Source organism: Mauremys reevesii, linkage group 2, assembly GCF_016161935.1.
Source record: "Mauremys reevesii isolate NIE-2019 linkage group 2, ASM1616193v1, whole genome shotgun sequence".
NCBI lineage: Eukaryota > Metazoa > Chordata > Testudines > Geoemydidae > Mauremys > Mauremys reevesii.
The window spans coordinates 165,713,632-165,741,617 of record NC_052624.1 but is presented as its reverse complement, the minus strand read 5'-3'; the positions used below and the strand labels follow the sequence as shown (position 1 = coordinate 165,741,617).

The 27,986-nt window shown below is 44.5% G+C and overlaps 1 protein-coding gene and 1 long non-coding RNA gene across 3 annotated transcripts in view; one reads left to right on the top strand and one right to left on the bottom strand.

Moving 5' to 3' along the window:
- Positions 1–409: 409 nt before the first annotated feature.
- LOC120397779 lies at positions 410–20,343 on the top strand. Of its 2 annotated transcripts, none has more exons than XR_005593998.1 (4): positions 410–1,072; positions 14,791–14,859; positions 18,521–18,652; positions 20,114–20,343. It is a non-coding gene; the product is annotated as an uncharacterized LOC120397779 (long non-coding RNA). The 2 variants fall into 2 exon arrangements; XR_005593997.1 differs by having other exon boundaries at positions 20,078–20,343.
- LOC120397778 (cadherin-6) overlaps positions 20,341–27,986 on the bottom strand; it is a 122,450-nt gene continuing 114,804 nt past the window's right edge. Inside the window, exon 12 of the mRNA XM_039524228.1 lies at positions 20,341–26,282. Coding sequence (XP_039380162.1) covers positions 25,792–26,282 — 491 coding nt within the window. The 3' untranslated portion in view covers positions 20,341–25,791. The remainder of the gene's footprint in view (positions 26,283–27,986) is intronic.

Sequence of the window (27,986 nt, the reverse complement as noted above, 5' to 3'; positions counted from 1 at the left end):
AGACCAGCACACCCCTCCATCTTTGTAATATGGTGTCCTGGAGAGCTGAATTGTCATTGGCCACCTAGCTATACCTATGCTGTATTTTCCCTACCACCTGAGTAGAGAGGGAACATCCCAAAATTGGAAAGAATGCTGCTTGCTTTGCTGATGGCATGTCAGGAATCAGGATCTGCAGCAAAGCTCATCTTCAGGCAGCCTTATCAGTGCAGCTGGCCTGCAGCAAGCTGCCTGATTGGCCACGCCGCCTGATAGGCTGGAGAGGCCAGTAAACTGGCTCCTAAGCCAGCAACAGCTCTTGCTGTTCAGTGCTCATGGCCACCATTGTGACTGCTCCTGTGTTACCTTGTTCCTGCTGCTCCTGCCTTGTACCCAGTCTTGTCTCTGCCCTGCCCCCCCCACCCCACCCCCGGCTTGAATCCTTCCTTGCCTGATACCCTGCTTGTTCCAGTTCCTGCCATCCAGTTTAACCCCCAGTTCTGGCTTCTAACTACCAACTCCGGCTTGACTGTTGGCTCCAAAATCTGACTACTGACTCCAGCGCTGACCCTAGTCCTTGGTTCCCAATGTCTGCTCCAACCACTAGGTCTGACTCCTGCTTTGGCCGCTAGGCTAGACCGCTCTCATCCTGGCTGGCTGACATGGTACTTCTATCAGAATAGGAAGCTGGCATGCTATGCAGAGCACCTGCTGGTTGCTGGATGACTCGCTGACCTGGGGAGCTTCCACAGGAGGGGCAGAGCTGGAAAGGAAGTGTGCTGCATTGGCTTCTGATGCTTTAGGTGAATTTCCAGTCACATTTACTTATACTACCACTCCTTCTCCCCAAGACATCACAGCGGAGGGAAGCCTGGGGACGGTGTGATAGCTTTCCAAAGACTAAATCCAAGGCTTCAAATCAGAGAACCCTGCATCTCTTTAAACAGGCCCAATGAAGAACCAAGAAAACATATATTTAAAATGCCAAAATGTCAGGAGTTGGTCTGCAATACCAGGCTCTCACTCCAGCCCATGCACACGGGGCAAATAATTGTCATATGTGACACACGGGCCAAAGACAGAGCTGCTCAAGGTAAGCCAGCTTTGCATTCCCTCCTTTTTTATTTTACTTAAACTTTGCTGTCTGGCATGAGGAATAGACACCTGAAGAGCTGAACTGACCCCTCTTCTCAAGATGTCTCAGTCAACTGCCTTGGGGCGGGAAGGTGTATATGAGGGGGTGACAAGTTTTGTTAAATGAGACTATTTTCAAATATCAAAAGCTTCTTATTTAAAATGCAGTTTCAGCTTTTAACCATGTTAATCTGCAGAAAATCAAAGTGAAATGAGGCTTCTCTGGCTACTGATAACTTAGTGGGTGGGTCACAGGGAAGAATACACAGAAGTTACATTGTAAGACAAGGTCACTGATCTGGGCTATTTTGAGGATAGGCACAAACCTGCCATCTGTCACTGCTTCCTTTGTGAGTTTGGGAAACCCGCTTAGTCTTTTTGGCCTAGATCGTCAAAGGTTTTTAGACATTTAACTCCCATTGATTTCAATGGAAATTAGGAACATAAATACCTCTGAGGTAAAATGGAGATACTAGTACTTCCCTACCTCAGAGTGGTGGTGTGAGGATAAATACATGGCAGATTGCAAGGTGCTTGGGGAGTATGGGGATGGGCACCACATAAGAACCTAAAACATAATAGAATAATGATTCATTTTGACTGGCATAATGCAGTCTGTATTAGCAATTCACTGCACTGAATATATGTTCAAAGAGCCAAACTGCAGAATACACAATTCTATGGCCTCAATGGTATTTAGGTGCCTAACTCCCAGGAGGTTCTAAGCCTAAATTATTAAAACTTAAACAGAAATACAGGGCCTGATTCAAAGCCCATTAAAATCAGCAGTAGTCTCTCTATCAACTGGAATGGGCTTTGGATAAGGCCCACAGTCATTCTCTGAAATTAAACCTTTGGATTTGAATAACCAGCAGTTTTATAAGTTGATTTACAGTTCTGCAAAATATAATAGAAAATCTCCTTGATTTTAAAAAAAATCTGATGACCAAATATATATTCTATGTATGAAACCATTCTAAATTAGGTAAAACAGGGCCTTTTAAAATTGATACTCAAAGAAAAGACCTGTTGAAAGAACAATATTGTGTTGACTAAATGTTGTCCATTGAATAATTTGCTACAGTGACACTTGCATCTGAACAGCTACAGGATTAGTAAATGCCAGAGCAGATTTTTCAGATGCGCAAAAGGGGCTGTTGGAACAGGTTTGAAATTCAAAGTCTCTTGGGAAAATCTAACAGAAGAAGAAAGCAAGGATCAAGTGAGTCAAAGTGCTCACTGCAGAGAATATATGGGCCGGGAACAGAGACAAAACAACGTGATGAGCTGAGGAGATCATTTGACCAAAATGTAACTAGTGGGAGGTCATATAAGGTAACAAAGAGGAAAGTAGCTATTAAAGTTGTTTGTTATAGGAAGGAAAAATATGTTGCATGTAACAGAAATTGAAGATCATGGTGAACTGAAAGTGATGATCAGTATAGTGTAGAGCTAGATTGCAGAATAGGAGAGCCAGAGAAGTCCTTTTGATTCATTCAGTTTGATCACCTGAATTCCCCAGAACTCTTCACTCCATTGTGTTCCTCATTAACCTGTAGTCTTAAATATTTGAATTAATTGTGCCTCAATTGCCTTTGACTCTATTTCACAAGCCCATAGGCGGCTGGTGAAGCTCTCCCTGGGGGAGGCTAGCTCCCTGTCCTGCCTCTTCCACCTGTGGCCCCACCCGCACTCTACCCCGATCCACCCCAGGTCCCTCCCCTGCTTGGTCCCCTCGTGCTGCTGCTCGCTCCATCCTTCCTTCGCAAGACCCCCTCCTCTACCCACTGCCTCCCCCCTCTCCTCCACCCACCTCCCCACGGGACCCCCCGCTGCCCGCCACATGCCGTGTCCTTCCTCACCTCCCCCTTCCCCCATGGTTATGGAGGAGAGGAGGGACGCAGTGAGCAGCAGGGACCTCTGGAGACAGGAGTGGAGTGGAGGAAAGGAGGGACAGACTCACCAGGCAGTAGAGGGCAGTGAGGGCCTCAGGGAAGGGAAGAGGCAGAGCACAGGCAGTCTGGTGGCAGGTTAATGGTGGCTGCACCAGGGGAGGCTTAGCCTCCCCTGGCCAGGGGCGGCTCCAGGCCCCAGCACGTCAAGCGCATGCTTGGGGCGGCATGCCACAGGGGGCGCTCTGCTGGTCGCCGAGAGGGCGGCATCCTGTGGCTCCGATAGACCTCCCGCAGGCGTGCCTGCGGAGGGTCCGCTGGTCCTGCGGCTTCAGTGGAGCCTGTGGGAGGTCCACTGGAGCCGCGGGACCGGCAGAGCGCCCCACGCGGCATGCCACCGTGCTTGGGGCGGCGAAATGTCTAGAGCCGCCCCTGCCCCTGCCCTATTATACCCACCATCCATGCACTAGCCTAATTACTCTTAGGCTAAACATGAACAAAAAGCTATTTTTTCCTTCCTTAGTTTCAAGCCATTGCTCCTTGTTTTGTCATCTTCTGAGTCTTGGAATAATTTCCTTCATTCATGTATATTATTGCCTTGAAGGAAGTTATAAGCTATGATCATATCTCTTTTCTAGATTAAATAGCTTTAGCTATCCCAACCTCTTTTCCTGTGTCACTTTCTCAAGTCCATTTTCATATTTCTATCCCTTCTATATAATGTTCAGTAGCTTTTCTATCACTGTCCAGACTTGCTCACTTTCCCAGTTTTACATGTCATCCACTCACTTACACATTTCAGAATAATACACCTCTACCCCGATATAACGCGACCTAATATACAGTAACACGAATTCGGATATAAAGCGGTAAAGCAGTGCTCCGGGTGGAGGAGAGGGCTCAAAACTCCGGCAGATCAAAGCAAGTTCGATATAACGCGGTTTCACCTATAAAGTGGTAAGATTTTTTGGATCCCGAGGACAGCGTTATATCGGGGTAGAGGTGTACTACATAGTGCTAGCCCCAAAATGGGAAAAAAATATTAAAAAGTTACAGAAATAGGCCTTTTTTGTCACAATTTTGATATTGCTTGAAAACATCCAATTAGCACTACTTTTGTTAATGCAATATGGTTGTATTTCAAACTCCTACTGTGTTGACCTAAGGGTAGTCCTAGTTTTTCTGATTTCCAGCTACATTTTATATCCCTCTCCCTAGTTTTTTGATTCTACATTGGTACTTACCTTATGCTGCTTCCATGCAGCCCGCTTTTTTAATCTTGTCAAGTCTCTACGCAATTTGGTTCTCCATCCCTGTGTATTCACTCATCTGATTGCAGTTTCATCTGAACAGGTAGACAGGTTTTACATTAGCTAATGGGAATATGGACTCCAGTACTTAACCATGCAGTAACTCCACGTGAAGTTCTTGCCACATAACAAACTGTGGGCCAGATGCCAAAAGATATTTAGTTGCCTAAAGATGCAGATAGGCAGCAAGTGGGAATGTTAAAAGTGTCTAAGTAAGTTAGTTGCCTAACTCCCATTGATTTAATCCTAAGGCACCTAAATACCTTTGAAATTCTGGCCCTATGTATGCTCATTGTGGCAGGGGCTGTCATTTGCCATATGTCTGTACACTGCCTAGCACATTGGAGCCCTGACCCTGCTGGCTTCTAGGCACCACTGCCATACAAATGCTTATAGGTCTCTCTCCTGTTTTGTATGGCTAGGCGATAAGAATTACAGTTGTGTTAAAAAGAGCCATTTGATAAAACCAACAGGCCTCTTGGAAGTCACTTACACTAATGGTGAGAGAAAAAAGGACTGAGAGACAGAAACATCCTAGTTATTATCAGGGGTGCTGGAACAATTTGTATAGTGGGGGTGCTGAGACCCATTGAACCAAACTCTAAACCCTGTATATAATGGAAACCACTTCCAGCAAGGAGGTGTGGCAGCACCCCTAGTCCCAGCAGCTATGATTATAATTCAAGATGAGCTGATAAGTCAGCTGCTTGATACTGGACAATTTGCTTGAACTCCTTGTGCCTCAGTCAATTCTGCTGGGAAGATGGAAAAAAATAGACTCAGAGGGCAGGGGTGGGAAAGGGGGACAAGAAGCGCATGTGAACTGAGGTGACAAAAGAAAATTATATATATTTTAATTAACAGCTGTTAAACAGGTGAATTATGAGAGTTTTCTGACTGGTTATCTCACCAGCATTACATTTCTCTGCCCTATAAATGGGCCTGATTTAAAAGACATTAATTCTTAGTAGCGACAGTAATTTGATGCTATGTTTTTTTCCCAACTGACTGATGCAAAATATGTGTGAATGAGAACCATAAAATAACAATAACAACAACAACAAAAGTTGGGTGGAGTTTCGAAGATGTGTGAGTGTATCATTGTCTCTGCAATCTCTAGGTGCAGATTCAGCCACCAATAATAAATGTTTCCTAACAATGAAACAACGCTTCTCGGCTCTTTGAGCTCAGATCAAGTGTAGGCTCTCCAGAACCAAAAACACCGCGCCCGGAAAAGATGGCATCCCCTACGGCCTCCTCAAGAAGCGAGACCCTGGCTGCCTCGTGCTCTCCGGCATCTTTAATCTGTGTCGGCGCTTCGGCCGGTCACCCACCTCCTGGAAGAAGGCCATGACGGTCCTGATACATAAGAAGGGCGAGCGAGATGACCCCAGCAACTGGAGACCCATCTCCCTCTGCTCTACGATGTACAAGCTGTACGCCAGCTGCCTGGCAGCCAGAATCACGGAGTGGGCGACAACCGGGGGAGCCATCAGCCCGGCTCAGAAGGGCTTCATGCCGTTGGAGGGGTACTACGAACACAACTTCCTGCTCCAGACCGTCCTCCAGACGACCAGGAGGGCGCGGAAACAGTGCGCGATAGCGTGGCTCGACCTGGCCAACACCTTCGGGTCCATCCCCCATCACCACATCTTCAGCACGCTACGGGAGTTCGGGATGCCGGAGACCTTCCTTCACCTGATCCGGGAACTCTACGAGGGCTGCAGCACCACCATCCGCTCGGTGGAAGGGGAGACTGCCGAGATTCCTATCCGCAGCGGCGTGAAGCAGGGCTGCTCCCTCAGCCCCATCGTCTTCAACCTCACCATGGAGCCGCTCCTGCGGGCGATCTCCGATGGCCCCGACGGCTTCGACCTACACGACGAGAGAGTGAGCGTCTTGGCCTATGCAGACGACCTGGTCCTGACCGCGGACGACCCCGAAAGGCTCCAGGGCATGCTCGACACCATCGGGAGAGCCGCGGACTGGACGGGACTCCGCTTCAACGCCAAGAAGTGCGCGTCCCTCCACGTCGACGGGAGCAAGAGGGACTCGGTGCTGACGACGGAGTTCCTCGTCCAGGGCGAGCCCGTCGTTCCCCTGGCGGAGGGGCAGGCTTACCAGCACCTCGGCACGCCGACGGGCTTCCGCGTCCGGCAGACCCCCGAGGACACCATCCGGGAGATCCTGCAGGACGCCGCCAAGATTGACACATCCCTGCTGGCGCCGTGGCAAAAAATCAACGCCCTCAACACCTTCCTGATCCCCCGCATCGCTTTTGTCCTGAGAGGGTCCGCCGTGGCAAAAATGCCCCTCAACAAAGCGGACAACACCATCCGGCAGCTGGTGAAGAAGTGGCTGTCCCTACCCCAGAGAGCCAGCAACGAGCTGGTCTATATCGCCCACCGGCACGGGGGCGCCAACGTCCCCCGCATGGGAGACCTCTGCGACATCGCGGTCGTCACACACGCCTTCCGCCTCCTGACGTGCCCGGACGCCACGGTTAAGAACATCGCGACGACCACCCTGCGTGACGTCGTCAAGAAGCGAATCAGCAGACCCCCCTCCGACCAAGACATGGCCACCTTCCTGAGCGGCTCCATGGATGGAGAATTCACCCGGGACGGGGGCGACATCGCCTCGCTGTGGTCCCGCACCCGCAACGCCACCCGCCGGCTGGGAAAGCGACTGGGCTGCCGCTGGGTATGGAGCGGAGATCGGCGAGAGCTGGGAGTCCTGGTGCCGCGGATCGAGACAGAGGGAAACACCTTCATCAACCCTGGAGCCAGAGGCATGCTGGAGAAGTCCCTGAAGGCCGCCGTCCACGCGCTCTACGTGGACACCCTGAGGAAAAAACCTGACCAGGGCAAGGCCTTCGAGGTGACCAGCAAGTGGGACTCCAGCAACCACTTCCTCCCCGCAGGCAGCTTCACCCGATTCGCCGACTGGCGGTTCATACACCGTGCCCGACTGAACTGCGTCCCTCTCAACGGAGCCGTCCGCCACGGGAACCCCAACAAACGCTGCCGGAAGTGTGGGTACGCCATGGAGACCTTGCCCCACGTCCTATGCAGCCCCACGCCAGAGCCTGGCAGCTGCGCCACAACACCGTCCAGGACCGCCTGGTGAAGGCCATCGCCCCACACCTGGGAAAGATCGCTGTCAATCGCGCCATTCCCGGCACCGACAGCCCGCTGCGCCCGGACATCGTCGTCACGGACGAGGTTCGGAAAAAGATCATCCTCGTCGACGTGACGATCCCATTCGAAAACAGGACCCCGGCCTTCCGCGAGGCCCGAGCCCGCAAGCTTGAAAAATACGCCCCCTTGGCGGACACCCTGCGGTCAAAGGGCTACGAGGTCTGCACCGACGCCCTGATCGTGGGGGCCCTGGGCGCCTGGGACCCTTGCAATGAACGCGTGCTTCGGACCTGTGGGGTGGGCCGTCGCTACGCGCAACTCATGAGACGCCTAATGGTCTCAGACACTATTCGCTGGTCCAGAGACATTTACACAGAGCACATCACCGGCCACCGCCAATACCAGGAGTGAGCGGGCGTGACTCTGTGCACACGAAGGGGGGACGAGATCCGTGGACCCCCCCGTCGGACTCTATCCCCTAAGCCCTGAACCCACCAAACCGTACTCCACCATGTGAGGGTTGTCCCAGCCCCATTATTCAGCCCGCTTATTCATGCCCATGACTAGCTGTAACCCGTTTGTATGAGTGATGTACCCTGACTGTTTACTGGCTGTACCTTGAACTCACCCACCGTATACCCCGCATTGGGGACATGACAGACTGTGTATATGTATATGCTGCCTAACACCAAAACGCTAACATCCCCCCACAACCTGTATGTTACCCCCAATGACACAATAACTGACGCTTCAAACACTTTGTATCGTTTATTTTAAATATTCTCTGCATTTGGGATTGGGGATGCAGGGGGATGATTCTGGAGTCAATGGGAACAGGATCCAATCCAAATGTGTGAAGTAACCTACAGACTATGAGAGGTAATGCTGCCGCTTTCTAGGGTGGCAATGACTTCAAGCCATCACCTCATTGGCCCCCAGCTGTTACTGGCTGCTGTATTGTTTAAATGTTGAGACATCCTAGGCAACATGACACAATGAGAGTGAGTAAATGACAGCCCTGAGATGATGCAGCCACTTTCCTTGATCAGTGCGATTGTGAGAGAGCTGTACTTAATTATATTGATTTGTCTCTGAGAGCTCTTTCTGCCACATAAATTTCATCACAAATCTTTAAAGATCCTGCCCCAGAAGATCACCGTTTTCTTTCTTAGTAAAGTGAACCAGAGCCAGGAATTCATTTGTCAACATTTCAACTAGAATGGTCCATTTATGAGCCTGCTCTGAATGTGAAAATAGAAACAGCAACGTGCTTTATGTTTAACCTTCACATGCTAGTAGCACTACAAAGAGCTCTGTCCATCTCCTCTCCCTTTCTTTCTTTTTCTTTTCTTACTGCAGGAGGCTTGAATAAAGAAAATCACCTTTCTTTAACATGGGAGACCTTGAGAAGGTATTGTGTTTATTGTGTCTCAAGCATTCACTATAATGTGCAGCACATTTTAGATATACTATTTGTGCCGCTCTAGTTAAAAGAGTTTAGGAGTAGCAGCCGTGTTAGCCTGTATCCGCAAAAAGAACAGGAGTACTTGTGGCACCTTAGAGACTAACAAATTTATTTGAGCATAAGCTTTCGTGGACTACAGCCCACTTCATCGGATGCATAGAATGGAACATATAGTAAGAAGATATATATACATACAGAGAACATGAAAAAGTGGAAGTAGCCATACCAACTGTAAGAGGCAAATTAATTAAGATGAGCTATTATCAGCCGGAGAAAAAAAAACTTTTATAGTGATTTGTGTCCATTTATTCTTTTATGTAGAGACTGTCTGTTTTTGCAAATGTACATGGCAGAGGGGCATTCCTAGCACATGATGGCATATATCACATTGGTAGTTAAAAAGTCTGTCAGTGTTTCCACAATGAATTTTATTTTCAGGATAACTAAACTCTGTTTTTTGGGTTTTTTTAAAATTCTGAGATTAAATGAGGAGTCTGTGGCCTCAGCTAGAGAGAAGCATGAATAATATATATAATATTCATTATTAACTTACACAAATTCTCCATACAACTATAAACAAATCTTATTCATAAACTGTATTTGTTATTCTTCAGAGACCCATTTGTGTGTGGTTAACCTCTGACTATATTAATTATAAGGAAACGAGAAGTTTAATGTCTCTTACATCCAGGCCATCATTTTTAGAAAACAGCTTGTGGCAGATGTATTGTATATAAAGAACTGATCTTTCTGAGCATTCAAATATATATTCTGTATAGTGTGTGTGTGTATGTGTGTGTTTTGTCTGATTTTGATATACCTGACTCCAGTTCTCAGCCTAGTACGATACTGTTCTATGTGGAAATTTATGAAGAGTGGCTCATATCAGAGGTTGGAGACTCAGAGATCAAAATCCACATCCAGGAACTGCATAAAGAAGTGGTTGCTTATTTATTTGGCAATATAAATGTACAAAGTGCTTTTCAAAATAAATAGCGTCAGAGTCCCTGCCCGGAAGTTTACAAAATAAGGCACTGATCCTGCAAACATTTAGGCATGTGCTTAATTGTGTGCACTAGAAGTAGTCTCATTGTCTTCAGTGAGCCTAGCATGGGAGTAAAGTTAAGCATGTGCAAGACTGCCACCCAACCCTTCAAAATCAGGAGTTAGATCCCCCCCCAAAATCCTGATATTATCCCCTAAACTATAAGATTTTAAAAACAAATTAAATAATATTTTGGATCAGTCTTCAGATTTTTGGAACCCCCCTGTTTGCCCCCACAGGGTGTGTGATTAGTGTCATAACTGTATAGGTGAAATAGGATTTTGGCTACCATATGCCTACATCAATTCATTTTGTTACCCAGTCTCCATATCAACTCTGCCTTCCTCCCCACCCCTGCCCCGACTCCCCCACTCTTTGGTTGCCCAGAGCATCTCTGCTCCTCCTCCAGCTGTGGAAGTTCTTCACTCCCCTCCACGAAAAGCATCTTCAGGGGATTCTCTTCTCTCCTTTCCTAGGGCTGGTTTTCTAGGGATGGGGAGAGGGACAAGAAAATGATCACCTCTTCACAAGAGGGGAGTAGGAAGGGAGCAGAGCTGCCTTGAGCGTACGATTTAACTTATGCTAAACAATCTCTTCCATCTTGCATTTAGCAGTGTCATAACTAGAAAGGGAACGGTAACAACCCTCCTGTAGACAATACTATAAAATCTCTCCTGGCCAGAGGCACCAAAATCCTTTTACCTATAAAGGGTTAAGAAGCTCAGGTAACCTGGCCAACACCTGACCTAAAGGACCAATAAGGGGACAAGATAGGCAGTCATTTTCCATTTTGTTTTTGTGCAATTGATTATTCTGTTCTAAGTGGAGTACTTTGTATTTGTCCACACTGAATTTCATCCTATTTAGTTCAGACCATTTCTCCAGTTTGTCAAGATTATTTTGAACTCTCTGAGTAAGCTTTTCAAATCAGTTGTGCACTGGCTTTGTAGCAGGTTTGTCTAGACTATATTTCTCTAGTTTGTTTATGAGAAGGTCGTGTGAGACAGTATCAAAAGCCTTACTAAGTCAAGATATTCTCCTCTATCCACAAGGGTTGTTACCCTGACAAAGAAGGGTATTAGGTTGGTTTGAGGTGATTTGTTCTTGACAAATGCAAGTTGACTGTTATTTATCACCTTATTTTCTTTAAGGTGCTTACGAATTGATTATTTGCTCCATTATCTTTCTGGGTACTGAAGTTAAGCTGACTGGTCTGTAATTCCCTGTGTTGTCCTTATTCCTCCTTTTATAGATAGATATGATACTTGTCCTTTTTCCAGTCCTCTGGGATCTCGCCCATCCTCAAGTTCTCAAAGATAATTGCTAATGACTCAGCGATCTCTTCAGCCAGTTCTGTATTCTAGGCCAGGGGTTCTCAACCTTTTTCCTGCTGAGCAACAAGACTATATCTGTACCCTGTTGTATTATTTTCCCAACAGACATCTGAGTATTTGAAGTCCCCCAACACTACCAAGTCCTGTGCTTTGGATGATTTTGTTCGTTTTAAAAAAAGTTTCATCTACCTCTTCTTCCTGGTTAGGTGGTCTATAATAGATACTTGCCATGACATCATCATTTATGAAGATATTGACTACAGCTGGACCCAGGACAGATCCCTGCGGGACCCCACTCAATATGCCTTCCCAGTATGACTATGACCCAATGATAGGTACTCTCTGAATACGGTTTTTCAACCAGTTGTGCTCTCACTTTACAATAGGTTTATCTAGGCAGTATTTCCCTAGTTTACTCATAATAAAGTCATTGTTTCATAAGTTATAGGAAATCTTGTTTGCACTTACATATAGCAAATACATTCTCCTTTAGATGTTTTGTGTCACTTTCATTCTTTGAGAGATGTAACACTATATACAATACATAGATATCTCAAAGTCCTAAGAAGACTAGGCTCTGGTCTGTACCCCAGCAGAGAGGTAAGCTGAAGTACAGCAGCAGGGAAAGAAATATTATATCAGCACAGTGCTTTCCTCAAGCTTGTTACATACATTTTTATAGGCTTGGGTCTCAGCCCTCAGACCCTGGCTACAAAATGGCTAGGGCTATTCTCAACAGTGAGCACATAGAGAATGTCAACAGGATTGGCCCTCTGTTAAGATAAGAATAACAAAATGTGTGTTAAGTATTGTGAGGTTTAAAATTGGGCAGAGTTGAGCAAAACTGTAAAAATAGTTGGTCATTTAGATGAATAACAAGGGCATTATATGGGCAACATGGGGGAATGCATGAAAGAAGACACAAGATGCTGGGGCTGAATGTGGAAGATAATTTTCAGAGCTGAATTCTGGTTTCCTTGGAGTGGAGGGTGGGAGAGAGTGAGAAAGTAAAGAGGCAACGGAGCACCAAATGATTAAATCCTAGACAAGGGATTCTGGTGGAGAGGAATGATGGGGAACTGGCAGAATTTAATGAACAGGCTAATGTTTACTGATAACTTTTCTTTATGTGAGATCATTATTAGTAAATATTGGTTTGAGAGGAATTCCAGAAGCCTTAGAACAGTTCTTTTATGAGGTGTGGTCTTTTCCTGAAGATTCTTGTTTGCACATGGTCCCCTTCATTTACAAATGGCTTTTGTCAGTGCCCAGTGGCAGCCTTTCTCTGATGTATCCTGCAAGTTCCTTTGCTCTCCACCAAACTTCACTTTACTCATCAGAAATTCAGTGATATGCATTGGCTTTTGGAAGTCCACCGCCACTCCCTTTGGGATCAATGGTAAAATTCTCATTGATTTCAATGTGAAGAGGACTGAGCTCATGTGCTGAATATCCACATTGGTACCAAGACATTCAAACAGTTCTTTCTGAAATAAAAGGCTATATGCAATGTTTAAATATTAACAAAAATAACAAGCTCTTGTCTCCAGGGCATTCAGAAGCAACTTCATATCACAGCCAGATGGATGGCTGGTTTATTAAATGCTGAATTATTGGAAACATGCAACTCAAACTTTCATTTGGACTTTTTTAAAATTTAAAACTAACCATAAGACTATTTTAGGAACTGTGACAATATCTGAAAGCAATAGAGTCACAAATACTATTGTAGCTATCACTTCTGATTCTCAACTTGGCAGGAGGGCCCACATAGGTTATAGGAATCCTGCAAGTGCTGTAATCAAGTAGGATATCTTAATGATCTGGGCTAAATTCACTGTCTGGTTAACCCATATCATATCAGTATAAATGATGGAGGAAAGTTCTTCAGGGGAGGGGCAGGTTGTGGACATAGCCTCTCCAGATAGGGTAGGGTGTAGGTAAAGTGCCAGTGTCTCTGAAAAAGTTGGTGGTATTAGTGAAATGGGGGACATGGCCAAGCAGAATATAGCATCATGCCCCCTCCTGGCAGAATTTAAAGCTGTGCCCCATCCTAGAGGAAGCTGAAGGGAGGGCAGAAGTTGAGACTTAGTTTGCCCTCTGCTCAAGTCTGTAATAATGGGCGTAGCTGGCACAGGAAAGACGTGACAGCTTTGATGAATTTGGCTGTATAACTGGAAACAGATGAGCAAGAACAAAGAGGATCAGATGAAGGTTGTGGTACGGCTAACCTATCAGTGGACAGTGCAGTAAGGCAAGTGTGGCCCTCTTGCATCTGGATTCCTCACACCTTCTCTTTACGCTTCTACCTTTCATTAGAGACAGACCTGAATGATAAAGTCTGATGGAATAATGTGTGTGTGTGTGTGTCATTCTGTCCATTAGAAAGACGGGCCTAGGGTTGTTTCAGAACATGGGTTCCAAAGGAAGGACCCATCCCTTCAATTAATGTTTTCATAAAAGACTAGTTAGGAAAGTTTTTTTTAAAAAATATTTCTATTCAAGAAGGTTTGAGGGGTTGTTTGTTCTAACAAACTGGAGTCATAATTGGGAAATGGGTTAAGCTTGTTACCAATTAAGATAATTGACGTGAATAAAACTGATTGTGTCCTGAGAGAGAGAGAGAGAGGTTCCCTAGCTGAGCTGCAGACCAGAGCTGCTTTGTTGAAGGATATAGGTAGAAACAGATGTTTAGAAAAACATGTAAAGGCAATCATGAGGGAATGTATTCGTCTGTTTATTAATTAAAATGCATGCATGAGCAGAGAGCCAGCAAAATTCTGAGTTAAGAAAAGAAAAGCTTCAGCAGGAAATTCAGAGAAAATTGTGCACAGGCTACTGTTGGTGTTTTTAATGAGAGATAAAGGAATAAGCCATCCCAAGCCCTTAGGAAGTTTTAGATGACTGTACCCGCTTGTGTACACCCTTCCTCATTCTGTCCCCATCTCAGCAGGTCTCTTTCCATTTGCTGATGCATTGTAAGATGCATGGCAGGAACATAGTGGGTTGAGAGTGCATGCTAAGCTAGTGGATATCTGCAAATATTTGTGTGTTCTGTGGTTCCCTTGGGTCAGAAGTGTATAATGTATGCTGGAGCAAATCTGACGTGGAGAATGAGGGATTTGAAGACTGCAGTCAAGACTGGCAGACCTGCATGAAGCCCACCTTTGGTTTGGTGGGATATCAGAAAAAAAATGGGGAGCTGAAAGGTGGTCAGACAGCTGTTGAGCATCTAATTACTTGGCTTGGATCAGGTTGGGGAATGTAAAGAAGAATAATGGGACGGAAGTGTGCTAGGCAGCTGATTGCAGTAGAAAGGAGGGAAAGAGGAGCTGGCCTGGTTAGAGTGAAACAAGGTGAAACAGAAAGCGTCAGTTGATTCAGATAGAGATCTATGATGATTGTTTTTAGGTCTGAACCAAATGTTTTGAAGTATATTGTACCTACTGTTAGCATTAATAGCATCAAACATTTGTACCTTTTCTTCACAGATTAGCAGCAGTGAGAACAAAGAAGTTTGTGACTAGAAGTGGAGGTGTTGGTGTTGAGTGCAATGGTTGGTGAGTAGCTTGTAACTTGAAGCCTTTAAAGCATGATTTGAAGACTTCAGGAATTCAGCCAGAGGTTATGAGTCTATTACAACAGGAGGTGGTGAGGTTCTGTGGCCTGCAATGTGCAGGAGATCAGGTTAGATCAGGCCTGCACAACTCGTAAAGCGGCGAGGGCCACATTCCTCCAAAGAAAACAGCTGAGGGCCGAAACCTCCCAGCCCTGCGGAAACACCCCGCCCCAGGGCCATCCAGCCCTGCGGAAACAAACCCTCCTTCCCCAGCGCCGCCCCACCAAAACAGCTTTGGGCCAAAAAAGGAAGGTTGGGGGTGGGGAGGTGATACTTTATTTTAAATCAACCAGGGGCTCCCAGCTAAAGAGGTGGCTGGGAGCTCTCAGGGTCAAATTAAAAGGCCCAGGGCTCCGGCGGCTGGGGGAACCCGGCAGAGCCGGCTCTAGGTTTTTTGCTGCCCCAAGCAAAAAAAATTTGGCTGCCCCCCTTCCCAGCCCTGGGCCCCCCCTGTACCCTCCTGTTGCCCCAGCCCTGGGCTCTTCCCCCACCCACACACACACCCTGCCACCCCAGCGCTGGACTTCCCCCTTTCCTCCCCACCAGTGCCCTCCCTCCACCCTGCTGCTGCCCCAGCCCTGGGCCCCCGCCCCACCTCCTGCCGCCCCAGCCCTGGGTCACTGGTAACTCGCTCCCAGGGCAGGTCATTCAGCAGGAATTTTGGATATGCACAAAACACAGACAGGATTGGTTCCCATATGGTTACAGAGCTGCAGTAAAGTGGAACAATTTCCAGCTTGTGTGATTGGAGGATATCTGGATGCATATTATAAGACTGTCCTCCATAAATGAGGAAAAGCTGAGGTGCCTTCATTATTCTTTTGTTCCACTCTTTCTTTCTATGGGGAATTTGCCAATGCAATATCACTGTCTTCCTTTCAAACAAACAAAAAGGCAATGGCTGTTGAAAATAGCAATTCCAGTCCTAATAAGCATTTCTTGCTCAATTTTATCCTACTTTTTCTACAGCAAGTTACAGTGGATCAGTATATTTGATTTGGGAGAAATGAAGTAAAAGCTGCCCAAACCGAGCTTGAGCACTCCTGAATTTTGAGGTGTTCAAATCTGGAAGGCAGGTGCTGGGGGGGAGGCTGTGGGCTCCACGGGGGAGCATGGCAGCAACTGTCTGGAGCTGCACGGAGCCAGACACGCTGGTCTGAGTGGCATGGTAAGCAGGATGGGGGTTGGAGAAGGGGTAGGGGGTTCCGGGGGGCAGTCAAGGGACAGGGAGCAGGGGGGGTTGGATGGGGCAGAGGTTCGGAGCGGCCGTCAGGGGACAGGCAGCAATTGGATAGGCAGGGGAGTCCCAGCGGTTTAGCAGGGGACAGGTAGGCGGTGGGGTCCTGGGGGGAAGTTGGGAGGGTCTCAGGAGGGGGCAGTTGGGGACAAGGAGAAGGGAGGCTTAGATAGGGGCTGGGGTCCCAAGGGGCAGTTAGGGGCAGGGGTCTCGGGAGCGGGCAATTGGGGGACAAGGAGCAGCAGCATGTAGATAGGGGATGGGGTCCTGGGGGGCAGTTAGGGGCAGGGGTCCCGGGAGAGGGGTATCAGGGGACAAGGACCAGCGGTGCTTAGATAGGGGGTGGGGGTCCTGGGGTACAGTTGTGGCAGGGGTCCGGGGAGGGGATAAATCAGCGGCTGCAGACTGGGATTCAAAGGGCTCTGGGTTGCTGGCAGCCGTGGGGAGCCCTGAGCCCTTTAAATCCCAGCCACGGCTGGGAATCCCTGCGGGCAGCCCAGAGCCCTCTGATTCCCAGCCGCGGCTGAGATTTAAAGGGCTCTGGGCTCCCGCAGCTGCAGGCAACCCATAGCCCTCTGATTCCCGGCCGTGGCTGAAATTTAAAGGGCTCTGGGCTCCCTGCCCCTGCAGGCAGCCCAGAGCCCTTTGATTCCTTGCTGCGGCCGGGATTCAAAGGGCTCTGGGCTGCCCGCAGAGCGCCGTGTGCGGGGGTTTAGAATCCCCCCGGCGGGCCGCACAGTGAGGCTCTGTGGGCCGCATGTTGTGCAGGCCTGGGTTAGATGATCACAATGCTCCCTTGTGGGTCTATCTAGTGTTTTGGAAAATCTGCCAAAGAAAGGGAGATTATGGTGATTCTCATAGAGAACCCCAAGAAGGTTTAGCTCTTGCTGAAAGAGCTGTACTTAATGTGCAAATATGGCTGCTCTGTATTTGAGAGAGCATAAGGATGAGATGGAAAGAGAAGGTGTCTTTGTCAATACAAAAGTGAGAGTACGCAGTGTGTGTGGCCAATCTAGCTCCTGAAGAGTAAGGTCAAAAGTTGGCCACTTCCATTAGTGATCTGCACCATAGTTCTTAGAGATTAAAAACATGTGGGAAACCTATTGCTGTTTGAATGACTATATCTCTCCAGTAACCACAGATTATAAGAGTTAATGACTTGTCTAGTTAAAGTCTAACTTATCCCTGTGATAACCTGGATGGAGCAAGGAGGCATGAGTTTGGTTTGTTTTGGTTTCTACACAGATAAAAATGGTGACTGAATGTCTGGGAACAGTGTATTTTACTGCTGGGATGCCTTTTGTTAGGGGCTTCCTTCATGGTGGCGAATGCCCCCTGGTAAAGCGAGGTGTAACGGCACAGGAGCCAAGTATGACTGGCTGTTGTGGCCTATAAAGGAAAAAGTTCTAGCATCCCAATCCTAGATCTGCCGTGTGGAGCTCCCAGTGAATGCTGAAGATGTTGAGGATTCTAGAGTAACACCTAGACAGGAGCCAGCAGAAAGTACTGCTAGCTAGGGTTTCACTTCTGAGGCACAGAAAAACTGGCCACTAGCCATGCCACAGTGCCCCTCCTCATGAGCCTGACCCCCCTCTTCCCTTCTCAGACGCACCAGCAGCCTTAGCTCCCTGGTCCATGATCCCCTACACCCACCCCACCCACTCCCATCAGGGACCTCAGCTCTAGAGGGAGCCCGCCTGCTGCTGGGATAGGATGGTAGAGGGCTCCCTCAAGGGCTCTGGGAAATGGGACAGACCAGAAGCTTACCAGCAGGGTGGGGGAGGCAGAGCTCCCCCTGCCTTTCCTTACTGCTCCCTGCTGGTAAGCCTCATTTATCCTGCTTCCTGGAGCTTTCAAGGGAGTCCGTCCTACGATCCCCTCCCAGGAGCCCCTGCCTCCCCACCCTGTTCCTTATCCATCCATGCTAATAAGCCTTACCCTCAGGTGACAGGTTTGTCCTGCTTCCTGGCTGGTTCCCAGTGCAAGAGGAGCCACTGTGGTTTCGGCAGCCAGCAGGTGAGTGCCTGGCATGCAGAAAGGGACCGGGGTGCTGTGCCGGCTGTGGCACACTCCCAGCCGTGACATGTACAGCCTGTAGCTAAGATTGCTATGCGTATGGCAGCATGTGCACAGCAAAAAAGAAACTGGAATGGTATATCTTTTGACCAGCAACTGGCCAGGCTGGTCAAAAAATGGCCAAGTAGCAGTCCTACTGTGATCATTATGGTCTTTTTAAAAAACAAACCCTCAAGCTGGCAAATTGTGACCACAGCCATTATACATAAGTCTGTTCTCCTGTCACTGTTACCGTCCACTTCTCTCTGCTGGTTTGTTACGCCAACTTGTTTCATCTTCTCTTAATTAGATTGGAAGCTTTTGGGGGCAGAGACTGTCTCTTACTCTGTTTGCACGGAGTCTAGCACATTGGGACCCGAATGTGACTGGAATCTCCCAGCGCTACGGAAAAAATATATAGTTATGACACAGGTTAACTCAGGTATGTATGTGTATATGTAATAGATAAAATCCAGTATGTACAGGGCCTACCACAGTTGAGCTCCAGCTGGGGCCTTGGTGTACTGCAATACAGATAATAAACTAATCTCCTTTATTTTTAGTTTGTATATAGACATTTGTATTAGTCTAAACCACAGTCCCAGTAGTGAATACTAAAATACTACGTTTTGCTAAGATCACCATATACAATTTTCACCCGTATTCTTGAGGTGCATCTAAGACAGCATTCCATATGGCTCAACCAGCCACTGGCCTATGTGAGTCACTCAGTTTATTTTAATTCACAAACCACTTAGGGGAGTCAGTCGTTCAGATCACTTACTTAGCCTGAGTAGGTCTAATGTATCCTTACCCATGTTTTTGATGAAGCACTGCTTTTCAGTGATATTTTCCCCCTTTCCTCACAAAAGTTCTTAAATAAGATGGGGTGTTTTCCTTTATGAAGTGCTAAAATGAAGAATTTCCTCGGAGGGTAGCTCTGCTTGCATAAGATATTTGTGATATTGAGGTTTGTGCTCATCTTCAGTATATGGTCAATCTAGCCCTATGCCTAAATTATCTTTTGAGACCCTCTTCTAATGAAAGAGAAATAACCAAGGAGTAATATGTATAAGTGTATTACATCTGACTTCTCCGCTATGATCTTCATATGCTTCAAGCTGGAGGACATTCCACACCCAGTACTGAGGCAAAACTCCCATTGACTTCAATGAGAGCTTTTTCTAACTGAAGTCATCTATAAACATAAGTAGCTGCTCTGAACCCTATGCTTTTGTCAATATAATGGTCATTCCTATCTCCTTCTACAAGTGAGGGTCCCTAAGGGGAAGTGACTCCTTATCCAATTACGTAATTCTTCCCTGAGGCCTCACCAATCACAAGACTGGCCCAATTGCTCACACAGTGTGTTAGAAGCCAAGCATTTACCAATGAAATTTGATGGGCTGAGCCAACCGGCAGCAATGTCAGGATGGTGGTGGATCCTGAATTACTTTAGAATATTTGTACCATTATTTTATGTTAACTTTGTAAATATAAACTGTAAACTGAGAGAATTAAAAAAAGCAAGTTAGAAAAAAAACAATTTATTTAGTATCATATAAATAACTTGTTACAAAAATTGATTTGCAAAAAGGCAAATTCACTCTTTCTGTGAGAAATCGCTGTTCAAATTGGTTTCTCATTAAATCGTAACTCAAAAAAAAAAAAGCCATTACAGTGAATAAGAAATATAAGGGGAAAGAATGCACATTTGCCAGCTGACTGTAACAAATGGCCCAGCCATGCTGAGATAAAAGTAATTGTTCCAGCATGGGGCTCTTTGTAAAACAGAGAACCTTCTAGATGTAAACTTTTTAAATGATGAAAATCTTATCACCCACAAACGTTCCTCTGTGCTGAACAGTGACTACTTCCATCTGACTCCGCGCTCTCTCTGCAGAACAAGGGAATGACAACTGAGAGTAACTGCATGACTGGAACACTCCAGCTAGTAAATCTTCCTGGGCAGTGGCATCAATTTCAATTTATGCTTGGAAGTATTTTTAATTAAAAAAATCAATACCGAAAAACGTTTATTTTAGGGGTTGAAAAAAACTCACAAATCACAATAGGGGTTTGCCAGATTGATTTAGCTCGGCAGCACAGTTAGGATGCACATAGCATTTATTATAGGCCTATTTTTTAAAGTATAATTTGCAAAGCAATGAAAGTAATCACAGAAATAAAATAGTACAGTGGTTTTGAAGAGGTTTTGTTTTTGTTGTCAAAAACCAGAGCAATGTCATGTTTGCTGTGTTGTTTCTTGTGTTCACCGGAATGTCTAATAATTCTATACATTTTTGTTTCTTTAATAAACACTAAACTAATAGATCATAGAAAACTAAAAGCTTATAGAAAGTGTCTCCAGATGTATTTACATTAATAGTGCAGTCTTGTAGGAAAGGCTAAGAGCCCATTGGTGTGGAAAGATTTCCCTAAATGCTGGGCTCATGCCTTATTTGTCAAATTAACCCTGTTGAAGGAGACATTTAAGTTTGCAGTCCCCTTTTAAAATAAATACTTGCAAAAAAAAATTGCAGTTATTGTAAAAGTTCATATGGAATCTAATAATACTCTGTTTCATATGGTATCTCTGCTGCTTTAAGTGTCACAATGGTCCTGCTTAGCATATGACTGATTAGTTTTTCTCCCCCATTTTCTACTACCCTACCTGCAACTCCCCACCCTCCATTTCCTTAATAAACAAAACAATCCCCAAATATGCACCATAACCACTTGCTGCTGCATTCCCTGAGCAGCCAGCCAATTTCCCCTTGACTTCAACCCTGCCAATTTCCCCTTGACTTCAACCCTTCCATCTTCCTCTTCAAGGAAAGTGTTGCATATGCACAGAATGCAGGACCAGGCCATAAGCATGGTATTACAAAATGATGGGCAGGTTAAAGATTGTCTCAGCGATGTCTAAATTAAACTGAAAAGGGAGGGACCATAAAGCAGTCTTTTTTTTAAAAGATCCTTTGCTGAATTAATTTTTAACAAGCGAGGCAGCTACCGTTATTTCCCTAGTAGAGCAAACCATGAAGCCACAGACATTAAGTATGGTTTTGTTCTACCTTCTGTATAGAAAAATCCTTTTAGAAAATGCCTTTTTCTAACTTCTGAAGAGAAATTTTAAATGCTGCAGCTTTAACATTCATGGGAGGGGGAGGGCTGAAGGGCTGAAAGGAAAATTGCCTTTTCAAAATTTATGAAACAGTTTGCACCAGTCAAGATAAACATAGCAACTGTTGATCTGTCAGGTCTCATAATTTGATAAAGAAATCCAGATTGCCGTGTTAATTTAAACATAATGTGCCATTGGGACTTTGGACTACCTGCTAGTATGGCAGCATCCAGATAAGAGATCATGAGATAGAGATGATATATAAAATTAAAGTATAATAAAAAAAAAGGAAGTAAAATGTTGTCTTACAGCAGTTTAAACTTTCCAGCTGTGGGTCTTTTTTTGCTAGAGCTCTGCACCAAAATGGCACTGATTCTGAGTTATTTTGTCTGAGCAAGACAGCTAGGAGTCTATTTTGCTCCTCACACATGCAAAACTCCTATTGGAATTCTGAAAGTGTAAGATCTGGCCCCAAGGGATTGACTAAGCATTCATTACTGTCCCCAATGAAGATGGAAATATCTAATTTACAAATGTGCCTTCTTTTTAAATGTTCATTATTTCTTCCTTCTCATGCATAGAAACACACACACACACACAGAATTCCATACCTAATTCTACCTACTTGCCTATTAATATATTGCTTATTATTTGCTACAAGCATGGGAGCTATAAACACCCAATTTAATTTTTTTCTGCATAATTCAGTATGACAGATAGATGCCAACACTGTGCCTCGAGATGTAGCCTGTTACTTGAAAAATTAGGAGAGCTGAAAACTGCTTTTTAATTTTTTTTTCATGTTTAACAAATATGAAATGTGTTTGTATATAATCAGGACAGTCCTGGCAGTGAACCAAAAAATAAATAGGAAAAGTCTGCCCACCTTTTAGGGCTTATTCTGAAAATGTTGCTATTGGCACTGTCTGATGTAGTGCCTTTTAATCTGAGGATTTCAAAGCACTTTCTAAAGGGGTGTGAGTGTTATTCCTCCTATCTTATAGCAAAGGAAATGGAAATGACCAAGATCACATGAGTTTCCCATGGTCAGATAGCATATTAGGAAACATCAGCTCTGGGGACTGAACTCCCGTCCCGTGATGACACCAGTGGGGCTCTATTTGGGTAGTGGGATCCTTCCCACACAGAGCTCATTGCAGGATCCAGCCTCAGATCTCCTCCTAGGGCTTATCCACATGGGAAATTTCCTATATAGCTGTAGTGGAATAATTATTCTGCTATAGATATTTCTGTATAATTCCCCATGTGGACACTATTCTGGAATAAAAATGACTTTCTTCTGGAATGATTACTCCAATCATTGTTCTGTTATTGCTATGCCACGTCCCTCCTTCCCCTTCACACTCATCTCACTAGACTATTCGGTACCCTTCAGTACCTCTCCTATTAGCTGGTCATCTAGTTTGCCACTATCGAGACTACAAGCTGATTGTGTTGCTCATCTTCACCTTGTTCAGTGGAATCTCCTAGCATCATTTCAGGAGTTCTTTCAACTTGAACAGATATCCTAGTGATTGAGGCAGCAGTCCACTTCCTTAACACAGCCCAGAAACCCACTTTTCAAGCTGTAATCTGACACTTCTTTGTCTATAATGGACAATTTTAACATCCCAGTCTTCGAATAAAAATAATGTGGCACAGTGGTTTCCATCCTTTGCCACTGCAGCACACAAAGTGCAGTACAAAATATTACCGCAAATATTTTATGTACTGCAATATGGCAATTTAAATGGCACTGGTTTTTTTTAATTGCACTTTGTGGAGCTATAGAGGAAGAAGATAAGACTGAATTGGACCCTTCTTGTTATGTGTGAGTGTCGGTAAATGAGTCTCATTTGTGGAAAAATCAGCACTTATAAGCTGGATGGATAAAAGAATAATTCAGACGTGAGTAATGATGCAATTGCCTCATGAGAATTTCTTACAGGAATTCACTTGCTATTCAGTTTGTCACCATAATTTTGGTGTCAGTAGATTGCATACTTTTCTATATATGTACACAACAGGCTTGTGTGGCGCATTCTCTGTACACTCACTATGTCATGTTCCTGACAAGATAAAATAATTGGTCGATAAAATGCAAAATTCTAGCCTGAACTGCTACTAAGTATCGTTAATTAAGAAAAAACAAAATATCTGAAATAAGAAAATAGGAAACACGCTATACTAGAACAGACCAGTAACCATCTAACTTGCTCTTCTGCCTCAGACAATGGCTACTGCCAGACTATTGAAAGGAAGACATGAAGGGGCAGATTTGTAAAGGTGTTTGGTGCTTAAAGATGCACATAGGCATTTAGTGGGATTTTTCTAAAGGGGCTAGTTGTCCAGCACTGCACAATTGGGAATTAAGCAATGGGGAGGAGATGCCTTCCTGATGCCAGTTTATGCCCTGAACACACAAAGATTGATAGCCCTTTACGTTGAATCCTAGTTTTTCTAAGCACATATTATGCTTGTAAATGTCTAATCTTTTTTGGAATCTTACTTAACCCTTTGTCTTACTTTCTTGTAGCAATGAGTTCCGCAGATGGTATAAATATGGTACAATATTTTTTTAATCCCTTTTAGTTTGCTGCCTTTTAATGTTTGTCTTATCCTTGTATTATTGGAAAGGGTAAATTGGAGCTACTGACTCGTGTTTAAATTGGTTTCTTTATGGTTTCAAGGAAAGAACACAAATACCTAGCAACTGCAACAGATCACATAAAATTATTCTATGTAAATTATTCTATTTATATTGAATGAATGAGACTGGTTGTATATGATGTATAAAGAGAAACTTCACTTTTTCCTGTTAAGGTGTCATAAGGCTATGACCTTAGGGTTATAAAAGCTGCAATAATCTATTTCAAAATAATCTATTTCAGATGACTGGATCTGAAATGTAATCAATGACATATTCCTCTTGTCATTCTGATACATTGCTGATTACTTTTGCCTCATGCATGTAAAGAAGAGACACTGGCCTGTACTGAGTCCTATGGCACCACTGTTCTGGCTTGGGCAAAAATGGCAGGTTTGGCAAGGAAATTAAGGAAACCAACTGAAAGATTCATGTTTAAAACGCCACCTCTTGGTGTAAGTGAAACCTATAAAAATTCTGGTTGATGCATTTGTAAAGACAGTGTTCTAAAACCCTCCTGGTTCTAGTAACCAGAATGATGAACATTTCTCATTTACTTGTGCATTCAGGGCTCAAATACACGCATAAAAAAAATAAAAAATTAGAAGTTACTTACTAGGATGAGAGTTTAGCACTTTCCTCCTTCAAAGCAATTTTCAAACTCTCTCTAACCCTTGCAACATCCCTGTGAAGTAGGCATTATTTTCCTATTTTACAGATGGCAAAACTGAGACAGAGCAAGAATGTGACCAATTTTATGCACCCCTGCAAGGGAGTAAAGGGTGCAAGGTACCCCCGTTCTCCTTTTCACTCGCTATCCATGTCACAAGGATGATGATAGCCTTCTTAAAGCTGCTACTCCCCTTCCGTGTGGGTGGGTGGGCAGAAGCAGAGGAATGGGTGAAACCTCACTCTGCCTCCCTACACACTGAGCTGGTGTGCCTGGAGGAAGTGATCTATACTAGACATAGGATACAGCACAACTACATTTTGCTCCACGCTCAAGTCTTGTTTCAAAACCACAAGGTCTAATCCAAGGCAATTAGGTGACTTGCCCAATGTTACAAAGTGAGTCAGTATTAGAACTGGGATAGTACTTAGCAATTCTGTGCTCAGAGCTACAGACCACACACATCTCTCTGAATGTTGGATAAGAAGGATACAGATATAGTGGTCCACAGGGAATTATAGACATGGAGTTGGTATGATTTTATGCTTTTGGGGCCAATGGCAGGTTCAAGAAAAAATATTTATAGTTAAATGGCAATTAGACGTCTTTAAGTTCAAGAATAAATTTACTCTCATGTTGTCTTATAGCCTTGTCAGCTGATTCTAATTTTATAATAAATTCCTCCCCCACTACTTTTTACTATAATATTTAGGTTAAACCATAATACCTCAGTACATTAGGATGTGCAATATAAAATGGACAGAGCAATCATCTGAGCTGAATAATCTGAATACAGTAAGAAGATTAAGTGAGCTGGAACAGTAATATACTCCAATTTACAATATAAGCAGAACAAGTACAAATATTGCTTCCCTCCATTCCTGTTTCCCTCCCCTACCACTGTGCCTGTAAGACAGGCTTGGTAAAGTGGATGCATTAAAAAAAAATTGCCTCTTGGAAGCTCATAAAATTATACTAGAAAAAAGTTTTCTGACATTTGATCCACACAGACTGCAGTCATTAGACAACTGGAACTGATAGAATAGAGAGCCCTATCACAGAGCCATGGATAAATAGAAAGAAATAGCTACTTCACATATCTCAATGCAGTTTCTGGAAATCAACAAAGGCAACATATTAAGAGTCTTTATCACTGTCCACGCTGCCGTACATATCCGCCAGCTTTTTAAATCGAGGCCCCCAGTCACTGAGGTAATCGTAGTCCTGATCTCCATCCGTAGTCACCGACTCTAAGGAGCTGAGGGATTCTGCCACAGAGCCATTACCTTCATACGCGTAGGTCGCTAACGAGTCATATGGGGGCGCAGTAGGATCTGTATCATTTTCCTTTAACCTTTGGTTAATGAAATCTCTGACATCGGTGTTATCTCGTACCGCTGGAGTCCGGCGCGGCATAAAAAGTGCTTCTGGCACAATGTCTCTGCGTAATTTATTGTCTTCTATGGCTTCAGGATTTCTCAGTGTGCCAATATCAAAAGCCTGGGTGTCTTCCTCTCCACCACCTTCATCATTGTAACTGACAATGTTGTCTCTGATGTCCTCTTTGGAAATTATCAAGGGTTCTTTCTTCCGCTGCCGTTTCAGAGCTGCAAACAGCACCACTGTAACTGGAAACACAAATAAAATGGAGAGACGGGGGTGCGGGCAGGAGAGTTAATTTGGCACCCAATTAAAGCCAGAAAGAAAGATTGTACTGCTTGAACTCTAACTTTCAGAAGTTGCACTGCAAAATTGCAAACCAGAATTTGGGAGTTTTCTGATTATTGCCTGTGATCACTCTGGGAGCTGAGAGTGAGATAAATATTAGAAGAAAGAGGATTTCAAGCTAGCGGGAAGAGCCATATTTTGTCAGTGGTTGCATTTTCCCTTAGTTGTGTAGCAGCTTTGCTCCTTTGAAATTGCCAGCCTAGTCTCAGGGAAAACCCCTCCCCAAAAATATTGTATTGGAGAGTGCAAATTAGGCTGAACACCTAAAATGCTGCAAAACTTGCTCAAAGGACAAGGCTTGTACCTATTGGGGTGTGATGCAAGGTTAGCAAAGCTGCATATCAAAACTATTTTTTTCAGTAGTTTTTTTCTTTTCCTGGAAAGAAGTGCAGAACATCGGGAAGATCCTCAGCTAGTGTAAATGGTCATAGCTCTGTTGATTTCATGGAACATTGACAATTAACATGAGCTGCGGCTCTGTCCTCAGAGAACAAGTATTTTTTTTATTATGTAATCACCAAAAAACCCCACAAAATTTCTCAAACAGCTTTTTCACCTTTTAATGCTTAGGTGAAAGCATTTTTTGGTTTGTGCCTAAGGCCCTGATACTGCAACCATCTCTCAGTGGACAGAGTCTTGTACCTGCATACTGTCTCACTAGCATTATTGCAGTTCTGACGCAGCACAGAGGTCCATTTGCACAGAACTCAGTGCAGCTCTGGGGCCTAAGACAAACTTTCCTATTACCTTGTGAAGCCAAACTTTACTTACTGATCTTGACTCTACTTTTCATTTTTTTTAAAATGACATATGAATGTTTATCACTGTAAACCTATCAACAGCAACAATGTGGCACTGGTATTCTTCTTATTTGTATTCTAGGATGCTATCATGGACCAGGGCCCCATTGTGTTAGGTGCTGTACAAACACACTACAGAAAGATGGTTCTTGCTACAGTGCTCATAGTGATCTGTTCAAATAACAGATTTTTCAAGTTGTTGGCACTTCTGAAAAATTGGGAAATAATTGTTTGGGGTTGAACAGAACCATTTTTAATTTCAGCAAATCGAAAAATAAAAAATTAATTGTTTTGGGTCAAATGTTTCATTCAACACCAAATGAAACTTTGATTTCAAACTTTTTTTTTAAGGTGTTTAATTTTTTAAAAAAACAATTAAAGGAAATTTGTAAACGGTCATTTTGAATTGAAAAATCAAAATGTGTCAGAAAATGTTAGAACAAATGTTTGTTTTTTTATTTATCTTTTAATAAATGAACAGTTCCGTGAAATCAACATGAATTTGTGAAATGTTTTGGTGTCACTGAAACAGCTGAAAAAAAATTCTGTTGAAATTTTTTGCCCAGCTCTATTAAATACTACTCCATACAGTCTTCTGGGCCTGGCCCTGAAAACGTTTATTGACTCCCAATAGTGTATGCAAGCATTTCAGGGATTCGCCTCTTATTTTGTAGATCATCTTTCAGGCCAGCTGTATTCCAAGATTCTTTACATAGCTAAAGGACATACTTCCAGTGTCTGCTTCTGCAGCCCCTGCGCTAAACTCCCATCAAAGTCAGTGGCAACTCTATCCACTGAACAGGT